The following is a 16,294-nucleotide window of genomic DNA, read 5'->3' as shown; positions in this document are numbered from 1 at the left end:
AAAAAACATCACAGAAAGGGATCAACTCTAATGGTATAACATGTAGCTAGCTCCGGGCAAACATCTACATGTTTTTTTTAGAACAAATTTGCAAGTTTAAAATCTGTTTGGCACCTTGGCGATTGTAGTTGGCGCGACAGATCGAAATATCCTCTTGCTGGTGCTTGAGTCTACGATTTTGAAGAAAAAAATTTATATATTTTAATATCTGGGGCCGAGATAGCCTGGTTAGTAGGGTGTTGGACTCTTGTTTGTGAGAATTGGAGTTCAAATATAACTGGTCGAAGAATCCCCTTGTATTAAATGGTGACTGGTGCATGTTAAATCTATCAGGGTCACAAATTCCCATAACAAATTAATACCTCTGAGAGTACTGATCTAGGAGCTCCCTTGTCTTCTGGATTAGGATCAAAATTACAAGGATAGAGAGTTGAACATTGGCAGTCATTAACCCAGAATTGGGTCGGCTGTTCAACTGCGGTTATAAAATAAAATATTTTAATATCTGGATTCACCAAACTTAACAAAATTTTGTAAAACAGTTAAGGCTCCTGAAAAATAAATATATTTTGAATAAATATTTATACTTCATCGAATTTAATTTTTGTTAAATATTCTATGGATTATTATTCTTATTGAAGGGGGAAAAGAAAAAAAAAGTTACCTGCATCTGCTATCAAAATGTCTGCCATTTTGTGATCTTGTAGTGTTTATTTTACAAGTACTGATCATTTTATTATGATTGACTCTTTATGATTTGTAGTAGTAAAGTTTACAAAGAACAAACCCATTGCGATTTGCAATTAAGTTATTTATGAATCACCATTGCTATTTATAATTAAATTCTCTCAATTTTTCTTCTCATGTTTTTGATATTCATATTGATTGAACTCATTAATCATGTATTGTAATTTTATCAGATTTTGAAAGCCACATATTGCATAACGTTCTCCCTTGGAATAAAAAAGTGTGATTAATTAGTAATAATTAAACAATATCTTGTGAAACAATTTGATTAGAAATATTATTTATATTAATATATTATTGTTTGTAAATAATATTAAATACTGTTTACATTTTATCAAATAATTTAGCTGATAAATATATACGTAAAAAAAAATCTGATTTAAATCAAATAAATTAGATTTTTTTTATTCATATTATATCAGGGGTCTGTTCAGGGCAAATTTACTGCCGTTTAGCGGTACTTTCACAAATTCAATTTTAGAAAAGACTTCACAAAATACTTTAAACATATTTGTGAAAATTATTGAATATTTTTGAAAATATTTTCCTATTTTACCATATTTTTGTGCTGAATTTTTATTATAATTTTTAAAATTCACAAATTAAGTCTAAATTTTCACAAAATAGGTACCTCTCAAAAAAAACCCAGACAGCCCCTGTATATATTTGAATATATATATCAGGGCTGACCAACTGCAAAGAGGCCACGGGCCAGAATTCCGGTCACTGATCACCTGGCGGGCCGCATTTTGAAGAAGTTGAACAATAACCTCTTACCCCTTATACAATAACAATTAATAGTTGAATTATTAATTATAAAACAATGGAACAGAAGGATTATAAAACAATTTGCTTACATTTTAATGGGAAAACTGAGACCGATCAGCCTGAATAAGAAGTTGGCGGGCCGCACAATATGTGTTGGNTATATATATATATATATATAATATGGTAGCAAAGATGTTTCTATGTGTTTGTTGATAGTTTGATGTTAATTTGATCTCGTTGTATTAACTTATAAATTTATAATTTTATTTTATTTCTCCAGCATGAAGTCTGTCAGCAGCAATCCATTTTATAAGAAGAAATTCTTTCTTGATATAATTGGTTGTTCTCCTGAAGTTGAGAAAAATCTTCTGAATGACTTAAAGTGGCTTGGTGCTGTAAGTGCTTTCTTTCTAATATAAATAATCTAAATTGGCTACATTTGGCAACCAACTAGTTCACTCTATCAAACTCAAGTTTACAGCTTAATGCTGTTAGCCTACTCACTCTATGGGGTTTAGTCCATGTTGGTTGGTAGGTACATTATCAATGTCGCACTAGAGCTGCACCTGAGGGTGATCTGAAGACATGCCATAGCAATATCCCCCTGCTTTGGTATCCTGCTGACCTGCAATGAAGTCGAGCACTAGAACAACTTAACGAGGACCAATACCGCACGCCCTCTGTCCCTACGCGGACTGATTAAAGTGGTCACCTACCCCCTTTCTGATCGCAACCAGTAATGCTTGACTTCAGTGTTCTACTGAGAACCATGTCTTTAAGCGACCACTGCGAGACTTGTCCATGTTGGACTCATGCATATCAAATTCTTCTACAGATAGGAGCAAAATAAGTTTGGCTTACTAGTTAAAAAAGTCTGAGATCATTTAACTTAAACATAGAAACACAAACTATATAACGAGAAAAATTATGAATATACCTAATTATTCAAAATTAAGTATGTGCACAAGTTAATGTCAATAATAGTGGTTATAAAAGTTGTTAATATAAATAGTTAAATTTACAAAACTCTTAATACATGTACCTTATTGTAGGGGTGTACAAATTTTTTAGTGATAGGCTTCTTACACGGAAGGTTAACTAATAAATAATCCAAACATTTAGACAAGTTGATGGCAGTTATGGTAATTGTTTGAACACTTATATAAAAATTGGTGTTCTAGGCACAGCATCCTTTTTAGCTGTCAACCTAGCAATACGTTTTCATAAAAATAAAAAGATTTGAACTCAAAACTGACTAGGGTATGATTGAAACCTGTATACAGCACATTATTTTACATACAGTTAATGAAAAAAATTTGCATAGTTCTAAAGTCACTTCTATCCAAGTTTAATCCCCTTTATTTCTCTATTTTGAACATCAAATGATAGTTAATATATATATATTCTCTCATTATTTCATATCATAGTCAGCCCCACAGAAACGATTACCATTGATCCTAGCCAACTTTTTTCAATTAAGCGGGTTATTCAATTAAAAGGGTAGTGTATTATTGAATCTTAAATTCTTAATTTTTGCAAAATTTTACCTTTTAATGGTATTTTATGCATAGTATAGTGTTTTAATTAAGTAAACTCAATTTTATTATCAATAAACAATTGTATTTAAAGCTGTCTATGTTAGTACCATAAAATGTAAATGTCATTTAAAGTTAAGTGAAATTTAATCTATGCTAATGAAAAACATAATATAGGTTCTATAGTAAGTAGTATTATATTTCTTCCGAAAGAATCTATAATTGAAGGCTGTTTTTATACCTGTTAATTTTGTCAATTTATCGAAATTTGATTTTCTCTTTCTGTGTCTACTATGACTTGTGTATTCTTTTCAAATACTTCAGTTTTTTTTTGTTTTAATTCTTAAAACTCAAGAAATTCCAAAATTTATTCGCTATTTGAGTTTGAGATTTTTATTGTTTCCAGGATTGATTCCCCCCCTCCTATTAATTCAAATCAATCATTACTTTTCGAACTCATTGTACAACTGAATGAGAATTGTTCACTGGAATAAGCAATGATTGCACTACTTTATAGAAAGACACACTGTACACTAGTGTGTTAGGTTTTTGAAGCTAATAGTGCACCAAGAGAGGACTACAAGTCTTGATTGTGCAACAAATTACTACGTACCTTTTTTAATGTGTGAGTGAAGTAAGTTAAAGAGGGGGAAACCCCCACTTTGTTTACTTCAATGTATAAACTGCCAACGAGATTAAATTAATTCTTAAACTATATCCTTAACACCTGTTTAGAGCAACAAATGAACAGGACGTCCCTATTGAAGTGACCACCTATTGTATTCATAACTGAAGAACGGAAAATCAATTCTAGTGATTGAAACATTTCTTAAAAATAAACAATTTATTTTCCATTTCAGTACATTTTCTTTATGCAATTAAGCGAGGACTAGAAATAACAAATATCCATTTAAATGAGGAAATGTAACATTAGGTCCATATACAGGGTGTATAATGTTTTTAAAAATAAAGGTGCATTTTTCATTGGGTGTTTTTAAAAAGTGCTTAATTTTCCCTTTTCCAAAATAAGATTTTCTTTCTTTACCGTGTCGATTTTTGCCACGTATTATGCAAAAGCATAATTTTCTCATTGTTCTATTCAACGCTTTCATAATTCATTCAACCACAATCTATTCAGAAACTAGTTATTTTATCATGATCATGTAGAGTTATTTTGCATTTTGTTAATGTATATAGTGCTTAAAAATATTTTTTGAGTGCTTGAAAAGTGCTTATTTTTTGTTGAAAGATATGGCTACCCATCTTGTAAAATGATTTGGTTCCATTAAATTTTATTCGTATATATGCGAGTTATTCGATTATCCGATATGCAATTAAGTGGGGACGACTGTAGTTATAAATTATACTGTATCAAAAATATCTGTTAATTTTTAATCAATGATTATGAAAAATTTTGCTAGTCCTGCTTTTGAAAATATTTCTCTTTTTTTTCGCTTCCAGAGAGAAGCTTTCCATTGTAAAGATGCTACCTTTGTTGTATCCAATAAGTCTATGCAGTGTAAACCTTGGGTACCAACGACACTTAACTCACCATGTCATAGCCCACAAATGCTTTCTGATTAGTAAGTATCTTCTTTTTTAGGGAATTAGTTTTTATTCTCAACGTGCCAAAAATAAATTCTTAGTTAGCCTTATGGTTGGTTTTTTAATATTTTTTTTATATATAACCGTCGTTGAGCAGCCGACCCAATTTTGGGTTGTAATTTTGAGCCAATTCAGAAGACAAGGAAACTCCTGAATCAGTACCCCCTGAAGTGTGATTTGTTATGGGAACATAGAGAACTTTGTGTCTCAACAGATCAGTCACCATTTACTTAACGGGGAGTCTCTGGCCGGCGGGGATCAAACCCACAACCTCTTGGGCATGAGCCCAGTGCCCTACCAACCAGGCTATCCCGGCTCCCTTATGGATGGTTGACCGTGTAAAGCTAAGCGCAGATGGTGCTTGGGATCAAAATTCGTCTCAAGACTTCCGGGATACTGTTTCTGACTGATTTGTATGCCTAAGCTTGAAAAATCACGCAATCCAGTTTTATTATACTTGTAGTGTTTTCTATACAATGTTTTTTTTTGCAATTTAACTTTCAACTAAACAATCAACAAATGAATTTGGAAAACTCCGCAAGCTAGCTATGAAGCTACCCAAAAAATAAGAAATGGTGCTTTTTTATACAAATGTAGCTAAATAAGGAATAACTCTTGAAACACGGCAAACCTTGCACTTTATCTATGCTGTGGTATTTGTTAAATTTTTTTAGGCTTGCGACCTGTTAGAATTCATAAATTATAGAAAATGGCAAAATGAATGATGAATGGTAAAATAAAGCACAAATTTAAACACGTCACAATAAACTTCCTGGAATATTAAGCCTGTTAACACATAACATAAGCGGAGGGATACTCCAGAAGTCTTCTAAATTTCTTCCGATTTTAGGAAGCTTGTTATTGTTTACATTCTGTCAACCATCCATTTTAATCTTGAATTTTTTTTTAAATTCCGAGAACAGGTTTTCCACAAGATCCCTGAACGCTTATGGGTAGGAATTATTAAAATACGTTTATTTTCTGTTCTTGTTCCCACTTGAAAATGTGTTTTTTGGTAAAAAAAAATTTTCCAATATATTTTTAAGGCATATTTCGATTGCTCTTTATTTTGTTTCTGAATTGTTTAAAATTGCATTTGTTATAATATAAAATGTGTATCTTAATTCTTTCCATCATAATATCTTACAATTATGCCAATCTTAATCATTATTTAAGCAGATGAACAACTATAATGAATGCATATATCTTTAAAATTAAATTCACCACAATATTAAAACTATTCACATGCGACAAGCATATTTTTTTCATGAAGCTTCAGAGTTTACTTTCCCGGGCTCTATTCAAAACAAGACTTCTCTAAGAATCCTAGTCTCGTACCCAAATACCAAGATTCTGGGCATTGCTTCAAAATTGATTTGAGCATTCTGAATTTATCTGGAAAATGTAGATAAATTGAGAAAGAAAAAAAAACTGCATCCGGGCAATTTTTTCACCTTGAAATAGATTAGTATAGTTTATTCCTTGCAAATTTATATCTTGCAATCACACTTAAACTAAATATGGATGAAACTTGTGTATAGCTTCAAAGTTAATATGAAAATTTAATACTAATCCTTAACCTTAAAAACTTTTAGTTGCCTCAACATTAGTGTAGTGAAATTCTTTACACATTTATTCCAGCACTTGCACTTAAAAAAAAAAAAAAAATTAAGATATTAAGTTGAAACCTCTGTTCCTTCTTTGCAAACACAAGTATAATCCAAATACCATATTTATAATCATTTTCACCAATTTTTCCCAGAAAAAAAGTTTTGAAAAATATCTTCAGGTGCATAACAAATCAATTTCTTTTTTTGTGTTGAAGTGTAACTTATTTATTTAATTTTGTAGTTCAATGGACCTTGGTTCACCTGAGTATACAAACTCTCAAGTTATTGATCGAAAAGCAGTTCCATTGGTATGTAATATTGTTTGAAAATACTGTAATATATAAACAAATTTCCATAATATGTTATAGACATCTTTAGTGTTTATCATAACTCTTTTTAGGATTAGGACTCACCCCTATTAGTATACCATAGTCCCATTGAGAAAGGTGGCAAAAGATTCAATTAATTTTTTTTTAATAGAATACTCTTAGTATATATTTATTGAACAAAAATAGATAGTTTTGAGTTGTTATTTAAAAGCATTAACTAAGAGTTAAGAATGTTTTTTGTGATCTTTAATTTTAAATATAATACGAACTTAAGTTTAAAAAACTTGTAAATACTTAAATAAACCTGCATCACAATTTTCATTCAAGTGATTTACGAATCATGCATTGGGATTAGTTTGAAAAGGATTTAAGAATTACGCTTTGCAACTAGCATAAGAGAGATTTCAGAATTATGTTTGCGATTCGTATCAATTTGATTTATGAGTTACATATAGTTATCCTAATTTAAATTACTCATTTAAACACTAATCGCATCACCAATTTACACATTGATTTTTGCATAAAAATGAAAAATTGCAGATTGTGTTTTGCATTAAACTAATCAAAGAGTAATGCAATGTGATATGCATTATTAAAGTGTTTCGATTTACGAAACAAGTTGCATTTCAATTTGCAAGTCATAAGTTGTGATATGTAATTAACACGATCTTTGTGGCTTGCTTCATGTTCGATGTAATTTTTATTTACTTGTAGCATACACGCATGATTTAAAAATAGGACATACTGTATCATATTCACAAATTTTTAAGGAAAATAAAGTTTGGTTAATCTTAGTTTGTTACCTCCCTAGCTGCAAGATAACTTAGGCCAAAATTGATAATGGTTCAAAGCGTCTTTATTTTTCCGATATTGGCCCTATATAGAATATTCCAATTCACCCATGTACAAATCTAAGGAAACCACACCCAGCCACGGTAGAATCCTCGCTAATAGATTGAGTCAACAAGTAATTAAATGAAATGCTTGAGTTGGAATTTGCGGCAAGTTATGACATATCAAAATGTAGAGATTTTTGCAACCAGGTGGAAATTTACAACAGTAGCTACCAAAATTGCCTTTATTAAACCACATGGATTTATATGTAGTTTAATGAAATTGATATTAATTATTGTCTATTTGTTATTCTTTATTAAATAAAGATGTTTCAATAAATTTCCTTTCTTACTTTATTTTTTTCAGTCTCAATCTCGTGGAAAAGTTCTGCTTCAAAAGTCTCAACAAATAGTAGTAAGTTTAATTTACACTATTTTTTTTTTAAAAAAAACATATATATATATATTTTTTAAATGAATTTAATTTTATTTAAATGCTTTTTATAGGTATATTATAAATTCATAACAATAGTGACATTAGGAAACAAAAAAAAATAACATGCTCATTCAGTGAGATTCCTGGTATAATCAGGGTTTGTACGTTCTGGGAAATACCAGGAAAATAAGGTTTAACAGCAAAAAAAACAGGAAAACGTCCGGAAAAACTGTAATTTTGTCTAAAATATCATGGAATCCCCCTTTATCAAGTCTTGGAAAAAATGTGATTTTTCAAGCTTTTGTTTTTCGTTGTGCATAATGATAATTAAAAAATATTAAATTTAATTGCTGAACAAACAATTTATAGATTATTAAGATTCTTCTGTTATGCTTTTACATTTCTGGAGACTAGATGCAGCAATTGGATCTGTATGATTTGAATAAATCGAAACTTCAATCTTATACTCTAAGAACAATGTTTTAAAAACTTTAATGGAGCACTTTCTAACATTTTACGGATGATTTGTGTTCTGGTTGCATCTTCTGTCCTCTCAAATCAATCTGAAAATCTGAATTTTCGGCGATTGTAGGGGCAACATGAAATTGGCTTTTCTTAAAAAAAGAAGAAAAGTTATCCTCTTTTTTTTGAGCTGATGCGTCAACCCATTACCATCTCGTTGCTAGAAAGCCTGTGGTGTTAGTGTACCCTTTTATTTATGGATCAGTAACCGCAATGTTTGAATTTTGGGACTGCTTACTAATCAAAACTCTTGTTTTTCACCTGGGTTGAGAACTGAGGGCTCCTTCACTTATCGAGTATATCATTGTTATTCTTATGTTAAGTAACAAATCTTGAATGATTTAAATTCATTTCAAAAAATTTACTTACTTGATATCTTTATCATTTTATTTAAAAATAATTGATATTAAGAATTCACTGATCACAAAATTATCGAAATGGGGAATTGAGAGTTATACTAATCAACTTTTCACAAAAATGTTTAGTTACTTACAAGTTATTTTTTCCCAAAATTATATTTTTTATATAGATATGGCTACCCANAGTAACAAATCTTGAATGATTTAAATTCATTTCAAAAAATTTACTTACTTGATATCTTTATCATTTTATTTAAAAATAATTGATATTAAGAATTCACTGATCACAAAATTATCAAAATGGGGAATTGAGAGTTATACTAATAAACTTTTCACAAAAATGTTTAGTTACTTACAAGTTATTTTTTCCCAAATTTATATTTTTTATATATATTTTTTGATTATTTGATTAAAAAAGTATTGATTCCGATTACTAATTATTATAAAATATTGAGTTTTTAAATTGTATAGACTTCTTATTCAAAGTTTCTTTTTTAGGTACATAATAAATTTCTCAGTTTAGTAATTTTTACATAAAGTATACATGATTGAATCAACAATTCAAAACTTAATGAAAATTTAACAGAAGGAGCCAAATGTGATATGTTTCTTTTCTGTTTAATTCATAAAATATCTTTAGGGTAATATAGAAAACAGAGATTTTCAGTATTAAAGTAGGATTAACAGTCAAAAAGGATTTTTTAAAGTGTTGATTTTGATAAACTTTTATGTTTGTCACGTCACTTTATACAGAAAATAAGGTAAAATAGAAGTCTGAGCTCAAGTACCTGGAAAATCTGCTTCCTGCGAATTCTAAATAGCCTCACTTTTACATTGATTGCTATAATATGTTTTTGAAAATGTTCTATAAGTTTGTTTACAAACTTTATTTTTAAAAAAAATAGAGTTCTATGTATATTTACTTGGGAAACCCAGGGAAGTCCGGAAAAACATTTCTTTTTGGCTTTGAACCCTGTTTTTTGTTTATTGCACATTTCGGACACATAGCTAGAACTGCTCAAATTGCATAATAGGTTTAGCTATTCAAACATCAGTTGTGAAACTGATTCTGTTAATACTCTATCCTGATTGTTTTTTAATTGAGTGAAAGGATTGCCTGTAGCATCATTAAAATATTTTTTTCTTTTTTGAATGCATGTGCAAAGACTATCTTATTTAAAGAAGCAAAGGCTATCACATTTATAGGACTTAAAAAAAATGCCCTTGCTAAAAATATATTTTGAAACTGTGTAAAAATAGTTTTTTTTCCTCTGAAAATTTCATAATGGTTTAGCCTAATGATTTTTATTGTTATTTTGATTTATTCGGTGTCTCATTTTTTAAATTTAAAAACTTTTACTATTTACATAGTAAATATAATAGCTTGATCTAATTTGTCTATGAAAAATGTCTAGCAAATGATTTCTGTTTTTAGAAGAAATGTAGTAAATATAATAGCTTGGATCTAATTTGTCTATAAAAAATGTCTAGCAAATGATTCTCTTTGTTTTTAGAAGAAACACGGGACCACTGATACTCTTGCAGTGTGTAAGCAATATGGGGTAAAAGTATATCACATTGATAAAGTTCAGTCATATCTAAAGAAAATCAAAAACTTATATGGTACAAAGAAAGTATCAAGCAATCAGGTTTGTTTATTTTTAATCTTTTTTATTATAAAATGAAAAGCGAAGTAGTTATTTAATTACATTTTTCCATTTCAACAAATTTATTATAAAATATATTCTCATATCAATGTACCATTTTAAAATGATGTGCCATGCGTTGTTCAAAATATAGAATTTTTTTTTTATAGTTTATCTCATTAATTCTATGAATTCAGTTTTTACATTATTTGATAATTAATTATTACTTGGTTAGTGAAACAGGAACAATTTCAATTTGTCTTAAAATTTTAATGATACTGTTTGTAATATTTTTGAACTACATAAACATTGTAGTTTTGCTTATTTTATCTTTAAAATCAAGCTATAGTTTTTCAACTTTTTTTTTTATGAAAAAATTGATTAAACTTTTTATTATTGATTATTATTAAAAAATCTGATTATTATTAAATCTGATGTTTATATAATCATCTGATGTTTATATAATCATCTGATGTTTATATAATCATACGTTTATATAATCATACGTTTTTATTAGAATAAAATAACAAAAAGGAAAAATTGTAGGTATTTTGTGATATAATATTTCTATTCTTAAGGATGAATTTACACAAGGATTTGAATCTCATGAAATCTTTTGTATTTTAAGTAATTTCTTCTAAATTTTTAAAAGTTGGATGTTATTTATATTTGATTATTTTATTTTGGTTCTATATATTTAAAAAAGTTGTTAAACATTTTAATCACATCTTTTTTTAATTTGTTTCTCGTATTGTATCTGTTATTTAATTCATTATTAATGATGTAATATTTTATTTATTAATTTTTTAAATTTTATTTTTAGGAGAGATCAATAGTGAAAGATGTTCAAAGCAAGTTTTCTTCACCGAATAATGATGTTCAAAAGATAAGAGCCCCTTTTGTTAAAATTGAAGATGTTAACCGGTAACTATCTATTGTGTTTAGAGTTCTTATCATTTTTTAGATCTGTCTATGAGTGAGTTTAATCTCTTTAAACGCTAAGTAGAGATGTGAAGAGAATATATTTTCCTGATTATATTCTCCTTAAGTCAAAGTTCAGAGAATAATTGAAAATTTTCTCTCTCTTATACATTTATGAATTAAAATGTTATCATAAAATGTTAAATAAATAATCTCAAGGAACTGAAGCCGCACAATATTACCTGATTGGAAACTTCATTCGCTTCGAAATTAAACAAATATCAAGTAACAGTCGACATGTTTCTAGCACTTTAAAAAAAAAAGGAAGAAAAGAATTTAAAAAAAACGTGCATTTTCAAGACTTGCCAGGCATGAATGTGAAGAGATAAAAGTGATTTGAAATAAAAACGTAAAGTTGCCAAATAAAAAAATAAAGGTGAGGCCGAGAGTAAAAAAGCTGAGAAACAGAAAAGAAAAGTCACCAAAAAAGGCAAATCAGGGTAAAATGCATTTCATGAGGTTTTCAATCAGGTGTTGTTATAAAATGTTTATTTATTTATGTCACAAACCAAGTTACAAGATTAATATTTAGCAGATTTTAGAACATATTGTTTTCTAAAAGAAAAAAAAATTAACTAGTTCCTATAGAACTACAATATCTACTAACTGATATCTACTACAATATCTACTGATGTATTGTATAGATTTAAACAATAGACGATATTGTGCAATTTTTGAATGAATTCTAATTCACTTGTTCTTCTATTTTTAAATTTAATTTAGGATTCAAAATATTAGCTGAGTGAGTAGGTTTCAATTTCAGAGCTTTCCTCTTCTTTTTTTTTGTACTGTCAAGTATAGTTTTCATTCTTCAGAAGTGGAGGTGATTGTAAAAGTTATTGTTAGCTTCTGTTAATTTCACTAAATGCTTCATAAAAAAATGAGTAATCAATCATAAAATTTATAATTGGTTCATTCCTGCATTGCAGTTCAAATGAAGTTGCTTATTATTTTTGTCTTGACTTCTGATTCAATATTGCAAAGCTCATCATCAAGTAATTTATGTGATAAAATTAATCTTGAATGGCAAACAAATGTATAAATTAAGATGTGATTTTGTCAAAATATCCAAGTTAACGGGATCCAAAAAATTATGAAGGAAAATTCTGAAACAACAAGCCCCTCACAAAAATATGCGATTGCTGTGGATAAATTTTTTTTATTATTATTATTTTGATGAAACATAATTGAGAGTAACAGGTTTTTACGAAATAAACGCTGTTTGAAATGGAGCAACATATATTCCTTGCTTTGCTTCATTTTGTTAAAATAATGACTGTTCTTTCAGGGTTGCCACAGGCGACTAAAATGCGACTATTTGCTACTATTTTCAGCCTTAGGCGACTATGGCGACTTTTTTACTCTTAGCGAAGTTTTTTTGCATAAATGAACGTTACTTTTCAGAACGTTAATAAGAGAAAGCAAACTTTTATACTATTATTTATGTTCAAAAAGCAAAAAATTTAAATTTCCATTAGATTTAATAAAGTACTTGTTATTTTTTCTCTCCGAGGGGCAGTTTTGTTATTTTAAATTGTTTTTTTCCTTCTATTAACATTCATATTTTATTGTAATTCGACTCTTATTTAGGTACCTATTTTCTAAAATGTATACCTTTTTATACTTGTACAAAAATTTTTTGTACAAATATCAAAAGGTATACATTTAGAATTGGAGCAGAGGTAGGACTGGACGATAAATCGATGTATCGCGAAATATCGATTTAACGCATATATCGTTAGGCCAATTTTCGTTTTAGGCGATGCATCAGAAATCTGATTTAAACAGCCGGAATAAGGCTACAATCCCGGTTTAACTATTTAATATGCAAGGATCCTTGACTAGGCTAGCGCTGTTACCGCACTGACGAAGACAATTTTAATTTCGTCTTGCTGCAGAGATGTAGATAGCGGTTTGCTATAAAGATGATGTTAGTTTCGTGATGTTGAATGACGAAGAGCGAATTGAATCAGAACTCCCAGTTTCGTGCGAGGATCTGCGTTATGTAGAACGCAATGCACTGTTTCTTTATGTCCATTTTTGTCTTTTAGATTTTACGTTTTTTGAAGATTATTTTCAATGGGACTCGAGTCATTTTGCAATTGTTATGCATTTTATTTTGTCAGAAATAATTGTCAGGTTCTTTGTAAATTATTTTCAGTCAGACTTACCATCAGATATACCATTTTTTTTTCTGTTTGGGTTTAACGATTCTTGTAAATTATTTTTAGTAGACCTACGGTTACTTTGCGATTGCTGCACAATCGCTGTTATCTTAAATTTTCGTTCTAAACTCAATAGATCAATGAAACGAAAATATAAATAAAATAAAAAAAGATTTTCATTGATTTTTTCCCTTNCCGCTGATGTATTGTACAGATTTTTACAATAGACGATATTGTGCAATTTTTGAATGAATTCTAATTCACTTGTTCTTCTATTTTTAAATTTAATTTAGGATTCAAAATATTAGCTGAGTGAGTAGGTTTCAATTTCAGAGCTTTCCTCTTCTTTTTTTTTGTACTGTCAAGTATAGTTTTCATTCTTCAGAAGTGGAGGTGATTGTAAAAGTTATTGTTAGCTTCTGTTAATTTCACTAAATGCTTCATAAAAAAATGAGTAATCAATCATAAAATTTATAATTGGTTCATTCCTGAATTGCAGTCCAAATAAAGTTGCTTATTATTTTTGTCTTGACTTCTGATTCAATATTGCAAAGCTCATCATAGAGTAATTTATGTCATAAAATAAATCTTGAATGGCAAACAAATGTATAAATTAAGATGCAATTTTGTCAAAATATCCAAGTTAACGGGATTCAAAAAATTATGAAGGAAAATTCTGAAACAACGAGCCCCTCACAAAAATATGCGATTGCTGTGGATTAAAAAAAAAAATGTTTATTTTTTTGATGAAACATAATTGAGAGTAACAGGTTTTTACGAAATAAACACTGTTTGAAATGGAGCAACATATATTCCTTGCTTTGCTTCATTTTGTACAAATAATGACTGTGCTTTGAATTGTAAATTATATCTAAATTTAAATGTAAAAATGCACTTCTCCATCAAAACCACTATAAAGAGCAATTTGTAAGAGGCACATCTCTGCTTTACTTCAGAACAGCTTCTACAAGATTAGATCTTAACAGAAGCCCCTGTGTTGCAGAAGCATAGTGACTCAGCAACATTGTCCCGGACGTTACTGAGTTCTTGCAGAAATATTTTTTCTTTGGGAAGTAAAAAAATTTTCTTTTCTGAAGAAATTTTCGAAAGATTTTATCTTTTCTGAAGAATTATATTCAAAAGATGCCTTTCTCGTGTATCGGAGTGGGGAAAAAATACTTCTGATTTTTCTATTCTCATTTAAGAATAATGAGGTGAAAAATGTGGTTTTTTTCTGTCAAAATTTTTGTTCCATTTTGTTATGCAGTTACTGATTTTCGCATAGCTTTTAGAATCCGATATTATTTATTACAACAACTGAATCTCAAAACGAAAACACACATTTAGTAACTTTTTTTGTGAAGATTGTGTGATTTCACTGTCAATCTTTTCTTTTTCAGTAGTTACTGCTGCAGATTTCATGATTTTTTTAATGTGATGATGAATCACAAAGTGCAAAAAAGGAATTAGTTAGTTTGTTATCTCCCTACAAAATGCAAGAATATCGTCCATAACATTAGAATTTTAAGAAGAAAAAATTACATGTCATGGTGCGTAGCGTTTTTAAAAAGTGCTTAAAGGTGCTTATTTTTGATTTTCTTTTTTTAAAAGCCCTTAAAGGTGGTTTTTTCATGGGGTGTTTTTAATAAGTGCTTAATTTTTTCTTTTTGAAAATGAGATTTTTTCCTTCACCGTGTTGATTTTCGCTGCGTATTATGCAAAAGCGTGGTTTTCACTTTGTTCTATTCAGCGTTTCCATAGATCATTCAACCACAATCCATTTCGGCGTGTGGCCCGCAACCTATGATAGCACCCCAATCATGTTACATGTTTGATGAAATACTTGGGAGTCCGCATGTGCGTCTACTGAGCTGGGTTCGGTGAGATTCTTGCACTCTCATGTGCAACTCTGCTGCATTTTACAAGATATTCTCAATTTCAGACTTCATTTTCCACCCTCTGAAATTGAACTGAAAAATCTCGATCTTTTTATCGTGGCTAATACAATCAGGAAAAGAATTCTTTTTTAGAAACTAGATATTTTATTATGATCATGTAAAGTCTTTGAAAACTATTTTACATTTTGTTAATGTATATAGTGCTTAAAAATATTTTTTGATTGCTTATTATAATATAAATAATATTATTTATATTATTTTTAAAATATTATAAATATTTTAAAAATATTAAAAAAATGCGGAATTCAGAAATGTCAGGAATGTACAACAGTGCATAAATAAAGTAAAATAGGATTTTTTTCCTCGTTGATAACCTCTTATGCAAACAGGAAAATAAATATCGTTCAAGCTTAATTCTCATTCTAATTCTTTTATATAAATATCAAAATTTTGAGAAAATGTCATATTGTAATTGTGTGAAAAACTAAAAATATAGTCGTCACACAAAATTTATTAGTGGCCAATGGTGATTGGGTGACCACATTTCACGAGACATGCAATTCAAATTTAAATAGCATTTTCAAATGTTTAGATATAGATGCTTGCTCTAGATGTTTTAGATTTTAATTCTCCACTGTGAACAGCAAAATTCTGCATTCCTAATTAAAACGGTAATACACTGTTGCTTTCAATGACCATGAGTTCAAATAAAATTATGTAATTAAACTGATAATTGGAAAATTTTAAAAAAAAGCGCAATTCTTATCTATGGTCTTTCTTTTTTATTTTTCGATTTTTCTTGAGACACTGCAGAAATGGTGCACTGATCCATTTTTTAAGTCTTTCTGCGACATATCTCT

The 16,294-nt window shown here is 29.1% G+C and overlaps 1 protein-coding gene across 1 annotated transcript in view; it reads left to right on the top strand.

Moving 5' to 3' along the window:
• Positions 1-16,294, top strand: part of LOC107445026 (uncharacterized) — a 31,323-nt gene that overhangs the window by 637 nt on the left and 14,392 nt on the right. Inside the window, exons 2-7 of the mRNA XM_071177926.1 lie at positions 1,796-1,910; positions 4,512-4,633; positions 6,507-6,573; positions 7,795-7,842; positions 10,259-10,393; positions 11,214-11,314. Of these exons, the coding sequence (XP_071034027.1) occupies positions 1,797-1,910; positions 4,512-4,633; positions 6,507-6,573; positions 7,795-7,842; positions 10,259-10,393; positions 11,214-11,314 (587 nt within the window). The 5' untranslated portion in view covers position 1,796. The remainder of the gene's footprint in view (positions 1-1,795; positions 1,911-4,511; positions 4,634-6,506; positions 6,574-7,794; positions 7,843-10,258; positions 10,394-11,213; positions 11,315-16,294) is intronic.

Source organism: Parasteatoda tepidariorum, chromosome 2 (genome assembly GCF_043381705.1).
Source record: "Parasteatoda tepidariorum isolate YZ-2023 chromosome 2, CAS_Ptep_4.0, whole genome shotgun sequence".
NCBI lineage: Eukaryota > Metazoa > Arthropoda > Arachnida > Araneae > Theridiidae > Parasteatoda > Parasteatoda tepidariorum.
The sequence above is the reverse complement of the archived record's forward strand: the minus strand, read 5'-3'. Positions and strand labels throughout refer to the sequence as shown.